At 38.1% G+C, this 12,865-nt stretch overlaps 1 protein-coding gene and 1 long non-coding RNA gene across 4 annotated transcripts in view; one reads left to right on the top strand and one right to left on the bottom strand.

Annotated features, from left to right (window-relative positions):
* CDC73 (cell division cycle 73) overlaps window positions 1-6,688 on the bottom strand; it is a 111,243-nt gene extending 104,555 nt beyond the window's left edge. The window contains exons 1-3 of one of the 2 annotated variants that reach the window (XM_045809561.2): window positions 6,356-6,688; window positions 3,846-3,951; window positions 1,359-1,428 (exon numbers count right to left, since the gene is read on the bottom strand). In XM_045809561.2, the coding sequence (XP_045665517.1) occupies window positions 1,359-1,428; window positions 3,846-3,951; window positions 6,356-6,486 (307 nt within the window). In that variant the 5' untranslated portion in view covers window positions 6,487-6,688. The remainder of the gene's footprint in view (window positions 1-1,358; window positions 1,429-3,845; window positions 3,952-6,355) is intronic. The other variant, XM_045809560.2, reaches the window with a different exon arrangement.
* A 104-nt stretch (window positions 6,689-6,792) lies between these two features.
* LOC123800086 (uncharacterized) lies at window positions 6,793-12,865 on the top strand. 2 transcript variants are annotated; one of them, XR_006781816.2, is made up of 3 exons: window positions 6,793-7,066; window positions 7,428-7,476; window positions 12,709-12,865. It is a non-coding gene; the product is annotated as an uncharacterized LOC123800086 (long non-coding RNA). The 2 variants fall into 2 exon arrangements; XR_015721999.1 differs by having other exon boundaries at window positions 11,786-12,865.

Raw genomic sequence — 12,865 nt, 5'->3', positions numbered from 1 at the left:
GTGACACAATCAAGTTTACATGAGTTTTCAAAAACAGGTCACTCTAATGGGCAGGCAAAGACTATACCAGAAAATATAGAGTGGGGACCTCTAAGAGGGCTGAAAAGAAAAGTCTAAAGGGGACGAATGGAACAGGGTGGGAGTAGAATGATTAAGAAACTGTCATACTTTTAAAATTAAAGAAAAGGACTTGCTCATGAAATTGATCAAAGTAACCAAAGATTTTTCCAGGGTTTTCGGCCTAAACAACTACATGAATGGGAAAGCATTTACTGAAATGGGAACACTGGGAGACCAGATCTGCTATTTCAATTTTGTTTGAGGGGAGAAGGGAAGGAGGGAATCAGCAATCTATTTCAGATACGATAAATTTCACATACGTATTAAATATCCAAGGAAAGATGTGGACACTGGATTTATAACTTGAGCTTAGGAATAGGTCAGTGCTGAAGATAAGCAAAAACAAAAAAAAAGGGAGAGAGAGAGAGATGGACAATGAATAGAAAGAGAATACAAAGAGTTTGGTGCCCCAAATGTCAAGTGAAGAAAGGCTTTCCAAAAGGGAGTAATCAACTGTCAAATGCTGTTGAGAGGTCAAGCAAGATATGGATAAGAGACCAAAGGAATTGGTAACCCTTAAGTCAGTGTTGACCTTTCAACAGTGATTTTAGCGAGATGGTGAGTAGGAAAGCCAGACTGGAGTGGCTTCAAGAGGGAAGCAGTGATAACACACAACTGTTAACAAAGAATTCTGCAATAAAAAGGAGAAGACAAATTCAACAATAGATATTAGGAATGTGCGGTCAAAAAACTGTTTTTAAATGAGGGGTGCCTGGGTGGCTCAGTTGTTAAGCATCTACCTTCAGCTCAGGTCATGATCCCAGGGTCCTGGGATCGAGTCCTGTGTAGGGCTTCCTGCTCAGCGGGAAGCCTGCTTCTCCTGCTCCCACTCCCTCAGCTTGTGTTCCCTCTCTCACTCTCTCTCTGTCAAATAAATAAAATCTTTAAAAAAAAAATTATTTTTAAATGAGACCTTACAGTATGCATTTTAAAGGGAATGATGCAGAGAAAAGGAGAAAGATGATGATGCAAGAGAGAAGCAACAATTCACAAAGGCAAAGTCTTTGGAGTGTGAAAGGAAATGGAATCTGTAGACAAAGAAGTGGTGACTGGCCTTAAGAGCGAAAATAGTGCATTCACCGTAACAGAAAAGAATGGAGAGCATATGCACACATATGGTGCTGGTAGGTTAATTTTTTACTGGGAATACAAATTCTCTTCCCAATCCTTCTTATTTCACAGGCGAAGGACAGAAACAATGGCTATTTAAAAGTGAGAGCACGTTAAAAATTACTCACATGCTTCACCATTGAGATATCCAAGTAGATCTTTTCGGTCAGGTCTTCTAACCACAGGAATATTTTCAGTCTGAAGTCAAAATTTTAAATTAGTTATCTAAACAACAACAATTATAAGAAACATAATAAAGGCAAACATTGTGTAACTTATGAATTTCATTCCAACGTATCTTGATAACATTTATTTAGGATCTTATCTTTAGGTAACTAAGCTAAAAAACCCAATAGGAGTCTTGAAAAATTTTAAAAATATTAACTTTTAATAACTTCATTCTTGAAATTCAAGTAAAGTATATAAAAAATAACCATTAGAAATGAAACAATGACCTATCCCTCTTTAAAATATCAATTCCAATCTTTCTGTTCCCTTGGCTTACCTTAAGTATTTTTTTAGTTACTCATGATACTTTGCATGTTTTAGGCAATTATCTTTTTAGTCCTACCGCCTGCTCATTTTACACATTTCCCAGTGCCGCCTTGCCTCAAACATAAAACAGACTTCCTCAAAATATTCTACTTGAATTCCAAAATACACCAAGTTAGCCATTAACCTAAGTTTTCATAATTAACAATAGATATGTGTTATTTAAGCATGGGAAAAAACTTACTAGATTATACAGTGTGAAAACATTAATGGTGGTTGTTTACTTTCCACATTATACATTTTTTTATCATTGAGTGTAATGCAAATTTTGTAAGGACCGGGAAAAGATTATTAAACCTGGAAAATGTATCTATTTTAGTAAAATGGATAATTTTCCTTTAATCTCCTACATTAGCAGTTTGTAAAGAGGTATGCAAAACAAATAAAACTGTATACTTTAGTCACCAAGTCATCTTCGGGCCATGAATTCAATGAATACTGTAATTACCACGATTTTCCATATCATTTTTACAATATCAACAAACAACTAAGTATAGGAATGACTGGTGCCTTCAAGACTATAAATTAAAATCCCTTTGTCACTTTATATAAGCAAAAATGAAGTAACAAGAATCCTTTGGCTAATTATCTTACACTGACTACTGCATCATTCTGCACACACTCCTTGATGTTAGAAATAAACTATGTTTATTATTATTATCACTTAAAATTACCTTTTTTTTAAGAAGGGCAGGCTAAATTTTAATTTCTGCTAGGAGTATAAACATTTACGAGCCTACAGGTTTTTGTGTGCTTGTTTTTAAAAACTAGTCTACATAGAGTATATCATAAGTAGTTAAAAGATTTGAATTAATTTTCTTTAAATTACTGTTTCTAAGTCTGATAACATACTTTATCATTTGGTTACTAATAAATTATGGACATAATACATCCAATTGAGAAAGATACAAGTCTACTCACACTAAAATAGGAACTATGGCTCAGGAAAACTTATTTCAGAAATGGTCTACTCACAAGAAAGAGCAATAACACAAAAGAGGAAAAAACAAAATTTGTAGAACCCTAGAATTATAGAATTCTGCCCTTCCAATCTGTGAAGTATTTAAGAAAAACAGACAACTTAATTTTATGTGAAGAAGGGTAACAATTACAGCCATTAGTTACATGCTACAACCGTTTCCCAATAATATAATTTCTAAATCTAAACAGGTAGCTGGATCATCTTTATTACCACAAAATGAATGGATATAGCCAACAAAATAGTCTGATTACTGCCTAATTCAGTTTTTAAAGATTTAAGATGAAGTAGCGTAAGTTTATAGAAATGCTGTTATTTTTATCCCACTATTTCCCAAATTCCAAGTAGTTTCACCCTATGTATTACTTTCTCTATATGTATTAGATGCTGAATATTTATTTCCTATTCAGAAATGCAGTGCTCAAATACTGATATGTTGAACGCAGGCAAAACTGAAAACAAATGAGTTTGCCAATAAAGTATGAAAATGATTAAAAATTTAATTTTAAAGTTGTCTGTTAATCTTGATTCTTTTTGATCCCCCCAAAAAAGTTTTGAGATTAAACTAGAGTTCTGAATAGCAGGGTCCTTCCACAGGCTTATGAATTTCTTAAAACATTCCTACAAATGCCTTCAAAACTACGGTTCTTATAAATGGTGCCCACGTTTTACATGAAAGTCATAGATTTAAAAATCTGCATAAATCACAGTGGCCTAATTTTGACCCTCCAGTCATATAGACAAACCTTTTATTCTTTTGATTTGAAACCCATGAGGGAAGTGATCCATGCCAAATGATGTCGTCCAGCACTGCGGATGAGGACTCAATCCAGTCCTGAAGAAGTCCCACCTCCGGGTACCAAATGTCGTCCAGCACTGTGGACAAAGACTCTATCGAGTCCTGAAGAGGACCCTGTTTGGGCGCCAAATGTTGTTGCACACCGAAATAAAGTTCTCAGACACTAGTCTGAGCAGCTCAGAATGGTGTCTGAGAACTTTATTTCAGTGCGCGTCGACAAAATGATACCTAACATCAAAAAAAAAAAAAGAAAATCAAAAAAGTTTTAAAATGAAGTTTACTTACAGCTGCCCGTCGGACATAAACAGGATGAGAAAGGTGCACATTATTAAGTAGAAACAAGATAGAATCCAATGTGTAGTACTCTCTAGGTTGGCCTTCTTTTCCAGTCCTGAAATAATTAAGATAAGATTTTTACTCAATTTTAATTCAACTCCTTGGACTTCATTATATGTACAAATTTATCTATGCTCACTTTGCTACCCAACAATGGGTTTAACATGACTAACAAAAATACCCATACAGTATGAAATTTAATAAGTGGAACTGTCATTAAAGCAAAAGAACACAAAGGTAGACAATGACAAAAAGCAAGAAGGAAAGCACACTATATTCATACTCCAAGGTACTATACACACTTTTTAGAATTTGGCCCAATTTGGTTCTGGTCTTTGTCAATAGAGAGAGAAACCTAATCAGTTACAGATTGGAGAGGATCCACAAGAGAAAATAAACTGATTAGGAGAAGCACAACTATTGCCAGTGCTAAACTTAGAAGAAATTTATCCTATATCTCCTAAGTAAGATACTCCTAAACAACATCCTTAACAACATTCTTACAGTGAACACAACAATGAATTTCAGAGGTATAATTCTTATGACATCCCTCAAATTAAACCACTGATGTAAAACCATAATGAATTCTACCTGTGATAAAACAATGCAGTTTAGAGGTGCAGGCTCTTTCATGAAAGCATGTAATACTATTTGCTCAACAATATAAGTGTCCAATCTCACCCTTCCTACTACATTCTTACCTAAAAATGTCAATGTATTATTTAAATTCATCTGAATACAGACCAAAGTAATCACCCCCAACCTACATTTCTCTAGCCTGCATTTCCACTTTTCCTCTAAATTAACATATTTCAAAACATACATCACTACCAATTATTGTACTGCAAAATGTAATAATATATAGGTAACCAGGGATTTTTTTTTTTTAATGATACAGAAACGCAAAGTAACAACAATGTACAGCATGCAATAACGGTAACTATTGTTTAGAGTTACGAAGTTGGACATATGTACACATACATAGAGATGAATAAATGAAAACATATTTATTGATGTGATTCACTGTTGTTAAAGCTTGAAATCTAAGCAGTCCTCTTACACTACTAGCTTCATTGAACTATCAAAACATCTCCCTTCCAGCTCTCATGCCGTTAAACATACAGTTCCCCGTCCTTTAAGAGCTAACCCATCATGTCACCCTCAAGTTCTTTACCCATTCTTTAGAGCTTATTCATTTGTTCAAGAAAAATTTGTAGTACATCTACATGCCAAACACACTTCCATAAAACCTTTTCTAATACCTCAAGCTAGAAGTGATTACTCTTAAAGGCCAGAATGCAATCTTACCAAATAATCTGTTTTAATTCATCTACTCTCATTAAGTTAACCTCCTTTGATTCAGGAACCAAGGTGCTAAGAAATGTTTCTATTTCTTAGATTGAACCACCCTCCACCATGACTACTACTCAACCATTTTTTAAAGAAAAATAAATCAGTTAAAATTCCAATCAAATATAATTGAGTCTGGGCAAATTCTTTTGAAAGGACAAAACACAGGAAACTCAGAATGATATCACTGCATCAACATTTCATAAAGCTAATCGAATCATAAGCCCTCAAAGCCAAAAAACTAGAAACCAACAAACTAAATTTTCCCTAGCTTTTCATCAACTCTTCCTAATGCTCCCATTCAATCAAGCAAAATGAATATGGAAGTTCTGGCCCAAGGTTCTAATTATCCAAATAAAATACCAATGACAGAAACATCACTAAAAGGGCCCCAAACGATTTTATTTCTAGATGTTTTCCTTAATGACTTAAACTCAGAAAACCCCGCATGGATCAACGTTCCAAAGCATTTCTCTTTAAAACACATTTCCTAAAATCACACAATACTATCATTACCTAACTTAGATCCGTAAAACTCACTCCAATTCACCAGTAACTTTCTCCCTGAGGAAACTCCTGCCTTCGCAGGTTTTGAGGACTCTTCCAGAGTGACCAAATCTTTTTCCCGTTCTGACTTCACTTAGTTGGTACCCTTCACTCTTCTTGAGGGAATAACTAAAGGAAAAGAGACCAGGAGCTGCAAGGGGCAGCAGGATAGTTACAACACATGGTAGCCTCGAAGAGAAAGAAAAAACTAAGGAACACAAAAAGACATCTCCAGTACCGGACAGTGTGCCCTTTTCTGCACCTACATACATTGCTAACATTCGGCACACACCGGCAAGATGAACTAGAAAGTCAGAAACTCCCTTGGTACCTTTCCCTTTGGCGTCCCAAACACTTAAAGAAAATGGACCACTCCAAACGCACCTCCTCCTATTCCCTCCTCACCTAAAAGTCTAACTTCTTTTCTAGAGAAAAACTTTTACCCAGAGACCCGTTTTTTCTCCATCCCCAAAGGGAATCGGGGGGAGGGGCTAGGAAAGAGGTCGCCTGGGGGCGCCCAACTCTGCCCGGCCATCCCCAGGCCACAGCCATGCCGGACTTACCCCCAAACTACATAGTTGGTCTTCACATTCTTGGGCCAGGAGAACTCGCCGAAGATCACTTCGTCTCCCTTCACGACAATCTCCTTCTTCTGGATGTTGTACTGTCGCAGGACGCTGAGCACGTCCGCCATCTTCCCCCCCCCTCGCCGCCGCCGGCCCCGGGCGAAGCCGCCGCCGCCGCGCCTGCCTCCTTCTTCTCCTGTCGCCTCGCCCTCTTCCTCCTCCTCCGCCGCCGCAGCCGCGAACCAACAGCAGCCGCACTAGCAGCCGTCCTCGCCTACGACAGCAGCTGGGGCAGTAGACACCCAGGCCGCCGAGGACCCCGCGCTATAAGGCAAGGCCCCGCCGCCGGCTGCCCGCGGAGAACGCCTGACTGCGCGCCTCCAGCGCTGCACGGCCGCCGCCAGGGGGAGCCGCGACTGCCCAGGAACACGCCCCTCCCAGACTCCCACTCGGCACGGGGCCGAATCTCGGCCCGAAACTCCGAGCGCGGGGACACCGCGTCCACGTACGGCGCACGTACGGGGAATATTGTCGGGCGCACGCGCACGGACACGTACCTCGTCCCTCGCAGCACGCACGCGGCTAGCGACAGGTGCGCGCGCACCTGCAAGGAAGCGGCATGCTTGCGTCCCTTGAGCACGCACTGGGTGATCGCCGACTTACCTTGCGGCCAAAGGTTTTCTGCTCCTTCTTTTGGAAGAAGAGGAGGTTGGCAGAATTTTTGCAGAACACTAGGATTACCTTACCAACTAAGTGGGACCCATTAAATGATCTCTAGTTTTTAGTCATCTAATTAAGCCCCTTTAGAAGGATGAGGGCTGGGGCGGGGAGAGTTTGAGGGTTGTTTTTTTGTTTTTAGTATATTCACATAGTGGTAAAGATCTAGTCCGGAGTAGATCAATCCCGGGCAGCTATATTAGCTGTTGTTTGACCTTGGCTAAGATAAATACCTACTCACAGCATTAATTGGTACTGGAGAAAAGGAGTTAGAATGAGAATAAGATGAAAGAAAGCATGTAGCAAATCATCAAACTATCGTAAATGTTGGATCTTCCATTTCCATTCTTAGGTGATGACTTTTCCCATCCTGGCCCCTTCTCCCTGCCAGCCCCAAAGAGGTACGTTTAAATGGCTCTGTTCAAAGATGCTAATGAAAAAGTTAGAAAACAAACTCCAAACTGTCGGAACACTTTCTGATTACTTGATTTTTTATTGGCACTCAGGAGGCTGAAGGGTGTCTTTGCCATGCTGGAAACAATGAAATTCAGTATACTGTGTCCTGTATACCTTAAATATCTCTTGGGGCCCATAATTTTTTTATTCCTTTTACTATAACAGAAAGGAGGGGGTGGGAAGGCAACTTTTTTATATACATAACCAAATACCTTGACCTGCTTTGAAAGGGATCCGTTTTTATTATGTGCACTACAGAGGGATATAAAAGTGTGTGGTTCGCTTCCTATTCCAGCTATGGCCATTTTGCAAATGAATTTGAGAAATTTTGTCTATTCTGCAAATGTACCCATCTCTATGGTATTTTCCGGGATCTCACTGCAAAAACAGACACTATGAAGAACTTACTACTCTCTGATCTCCCACACTCTCTATTCATACTTGTATCGGAGCACCCAGTATTACTTGACAGCCCTTATTTATTTACTTGCCTACCTCTTCCTGCAAAACTGAAGGGCAGTAGACCTGTGTCATCATATCCTAGTGTCTAGCACATTATTGGCTCCTAGAAAATATTAAATTAATAAATGGATAGATGGGTTCAACAAACTCAAGAGTTGATGGGTAGACTAGGAGAGTCAACAACAGTTCCCTCAAATGATACTTAATTTTATTTCATACACAAACAATGACTGTCTTAGTCCATCCAGGCTGCTGTAAGAGAATACCATAGACTTGAGGGGGTGTGGATTATAAATAACAGAAATTTCTTTCTCATAGTTCTAGAGGCTAGGAAATCCAAGGTTAAGATACCAGCAGATTCATTGTCTGGGGGGCTGCTTTCTGGTTCATAGACCTCAGTCTTCACATTGCATACCCACATGGTGGAAGAAAAAGGGAGTGACCACAAACATTCAGTCTATACCAATGACTAGACAGTTTTTTTTAGGATAAATTGTGTGTTTGAGGGTAGTGATTTGTGAACTCAATGTAATGAGATATGACATTAGTAATTTGTTGCTTATAACAGTTAAGGAAATGTGTAGATCATTTTGTTTTTATTTAAATCCCATGCCATTACCCTACTAGTATTAGTTTAGTGATGTTCGTTCCAAAATACAATAAAAGGAAAGATTAGTGCTAAAGCTGAACCTAGAAAATTAACTAGAAAAAAAATTGTAAAGTTAGTCTTGTTTCTTTGTCTTGGGTAAAAGCTGTCCACTTCTGCAGTCATCAGCTTCCAAAGAATTCCTAATAATTCTCGGTTTGAATTCTCGTGATAGAATAAATGTCTAGCAATCAGGAAAGTGGTACATCTTTTTTTTTTAAGATTTTAATTATTTATTTGAGATAGAGAGAGAGCACAAGTGGGGAGGAGGGGCAGAGGGAGAGGGAGAAGCAGGCTCCCTCCGGGCATGGAGCCTGACGTTGGGTCCACCCCAAGACCCGGGATCATGCATGACCTGAGCTGAAGGCAGACGCTTAACTAACTGAGCAACCCAGGTGCCCCAGTGGTACATCTTTTTAGCTGAAAACTATGGATAAAAGATCATTACTTTAGAGTTTTGCCACTATGTCCATTGTTAACACTACCTGCCCGATAGGATCCTTTCCATCAATGTCTAAGGACAGTTATGGTCTGATACCTTTTCCAGATGACTAAATCTCCAGGTTTTAAATTAAGAAGTGTGTGTTTAAATAGGTATTTTGGAAATGCACCTTGAAATTTCTAGTGATAATTTTGGAGGTACCATAAATCACTTATAGTATTTATTCATGTTAGTCTGTAATGGATAGAATCTAGGATTAGAAGTGAATGTTTCAAATGCAAGGGGTGAAAGTTAATTGTTAACTCATGGGGAGATAATCTATGGGTTTCAGAAAGAGTAAATCTTATTGCCACCAAGGCCAATGCAAAATTAAGGCCATGCAATTTCAAAATTTTCTGAGAGCTTTATTCATTTCAAATTTAGGATTCCATTAATTCTATTTAGTTTTCCTAAAGTTTGTGGAAAATAAGGATGTGGAGCCATGGCTTCCCAACGAGGACAAACCTCTGCCCAATCCTGAGAATAAACAAACAACCTGAACATATTCATAGCTTATTACTAGAATAATTTGTGTAAAATCCATTTGGCTGTGTTCAAAGGGACATCAAAGCTTTGGCTTCTTTCCATTTCCTACGTTTACGGTCTTGCTGGATTATGTCTTTGGCTGATAAGATGCACATTAAAAACATTCTCAGTAATACCTTTACAATTACCCCACTAATGTTAGTTCCATATCGTTGTTAATTTATCTCTGCTTTTTTGTTTAATATCATGAGGCATTCTGATAATCCACTTTTTTAAAATCACCTTTTCCTTAGATAATAGCAAAGCATCCAAAAGTTTTTAATTTGTTCATTTTTAGAGGTTACTGTAGCAGTTAGGGATTCTCTGTTTTCAAAGCATTCCAAGGTCATGGGATAATATATGCATTATCATACTTTATATATATATATACATATATATACACATATATACATATACACATATATATATTCATGCTTGAAGATTAGGATTTTATGATGATGAAGAGCACATATTATTTAAGCTTATCATTCTTGAAACATTTAAACTTTCTTTTTTTTTTTTTTTTTTTAAAGATTTTATTTATTTATTCGACAGAGATAGAGACAGCCAGCGAGAGAGGGAACACAAGCAGGGGGAGTGGGAGAGGAAGAAGCAGGCTCATAGCAGAGGAGCCTGATGTGGGGCTCGATCCCAGAACGCCGGGATCACGCCCTGAGCCGAAGGCAGACGCTTAACCGCTGTGCCACCCAGGCGCCCCAGAAACATTTAAACTTTCTATATATACACCTGTGTGTGTGTATATATGCACACACAATCTTACCTTTTGTCAGCTGGTAGATTTAGGTAAGAGAAATTAGACATCCGAACTAATTTAATTCTGGGAGAGCCTTATATTTTAAGGGTAAATTTGGGTATTTGGTAGCATAGCCCTATTGGCAGTTTTTAATTATTCTTTTTATTCAGGAACCATCAACAAACAAAATTAAATCAGACACATCCAGGAGAGTTTCGGGGGTGTGTATTATGTATAGTTTCCTAACAGAAGTAAGCAATGATTAGATTCTGCTTCTTTTGGTAAAGGAAAGAGGGTAACTGGATTTAGTGTTGCAGTTGTACATAGTGCGGCGTGAGGGAAACAAGAGCATTTTATAGGAGGTTAGGCAACTACCTGAGAAGTGCTGAGTGATTTTTGTCAATGAGAGAGTCTGAGTGGCTTAGGGAACAATTAGGTTTAGTAGAGACCCTATAGCAATTAACTGAAGCTTTCCTGTGTTTTACTACTGTTTGTTACAGCTCTTCGACAAGACAGTTGCACTTTGGCTACTGAATCTAATGAAAGACTGAAATAAGTCCGTACCCCTAGTATTTAGTCATACTTTTCATGAACAAAAAGAAAAAAGTGATTTTTGAATCCAGGATCCTGGAAACAAAATATTTTGATAGGCTTCTTTTTAACTTGAAAAGTATATAATCATAGAAAAATATTTTTATTAACACATTTTGTTTATGTATAATTGACCTAAGAAAATGAATCTCATTTTGCATTGTCATCTTTCCCTAACTTTTGTAAACAACAGTTTCTCATACTAATTTTTTAAAACTTGAAGAATTCTGGAAAAACCTAATTACGTTTATTGTCCTTTCATGTGTAGGGTAAAGGAGCAATTCTTTTTGTTTCCTAATGGCCATTTTGGGAGACCTAATGAGAGTTTATGTATTATTCTGAATCTGGGGCCAAAATTGAGAAAAAGAAAAATTAAGAGTAGTTATTAGAGCAAACAAGAATTTTCCAATATCTAAAGACAAGAAATATTTATAGGCAACATTATAAAAACATACCAATAGACAACAATAGTATTAGGAGCTGATTTTTACAAAAGTAGAGAGGAGTCTCTTCAAAATGGCTTAAGAATATGTGATAAAACACTAAGAATTAATAAATATTTTGGTGACAAAGGGAACATCTACTAATTCGGGCACAGAATAACTGAATCTTCTTACAGAAAAAAAACACCCATATTCTAACTTTACTCTTTTTGTACATTATTTGCATAACTATTGTCAATATAAGATTTATAAATATACCTTTATATATGTGTGTATTTAGGTGCAAATGAATATATGTACAAATAATGAACATATTTGAAGTTTTTTAAAAGATTTTTTTTATTCATTTGAGAGAGAGAGAGCCAGCAAGGGGAGGAGCAGAGGAAGAGGGACAGAGCCTGATGTGCAACTCAATCCCACAACCCTGAGATCATGACCTGAGCTGAAATCAAGAGTTGGTTGCTTAACCAACTGAACCACCCAGGTGTCCTGATTTTTGAAGTTTTTAACAATAGCCTTAAAATATGTATATTAATATTTATAGTATACATGTATATGTGTATATATTTTAAAATATGTATATTTACCTCAAAGAAAAATGGAAAAAGAAAAGTTTCAAAACCAGAGTGTGTTGCCCTGTTAAGAATGTCTAATGTGCATTCGAAATATTGGAAAGCAGGCATTATTACTAAAGGACAATGGCACTAGGACATGTGGATTGTAATCATAAAACAAAGTTTGGAAACGCAAAGGGGCTAATGGAAGCCAGCGGAGAGAGGGGCCACTGGCAGAGACACAGAAAAATGAGCAGGTACTTTGGGAGAAGGCTCTAGGAGATGAAGGACACTGGCCCCAGTTCTGGGGTGGATGTCTGGCCAACTATCTGGACTCCAAGGGGGAAGCATACACCTGGCAGGATTCTAGAAGAGGGCCTCGCAAGGCCTCCAAACAAGTCTCTAGCTCGCACTCTCAGTAGATATGCTTTCTGACTCCACAGTCTCAGGAGGTTTTACTTTCTGACATACAGGATAACAATACAGGAAACCTAAGACAATAGCATCTATCATGGGCAAAATCCAGTGTGACCAGCAAAATTTGCATGTGGCATCTTTGCAAGGGTCCTTACTACGACTTTCAGGTTTAAGGTCATTCAGATGCCATCACCAGTACAGTACTGCTTTAGCATTTCTCTGTCATCAGAGGACTGGCCTACGTCTTCAAAGCTTTCACTTGCACCTGCACTAGCTTGTTCCAGCAGAACCTCTTCTCCCCCAGGATGTCTGACCAATAGACTGTGGCAGAAGTGGTGCTGTGCTGTGCAGGTGATGAAGTTCAGACCTCAAGAGGCCTTGAAATTTCCATCTTCACCACATGAGAAGACTACTGCGACCGAGATAAAGATGTATGCATCATATTAAATTTAACATCTTGA

Source organism: Ursus americanus, chromosome 2 (assembly GCF_024610735.1).
Source record: "Ursus americanus isolate L20-20 chromosome 2, mUrsAme1.1.p, whole genome shotgun sequence".
Classification (NCBI taxonomy): Eukaryota; Metazoa; Chordata; class Mammalia; order Carnivora; family Ursidae; genus Ursus; species Ursus americanus.
Note: the sequence above shows the minus strand (reverse complement) of the source record. Positions and strands in the feature narration are given on the sequence as shown.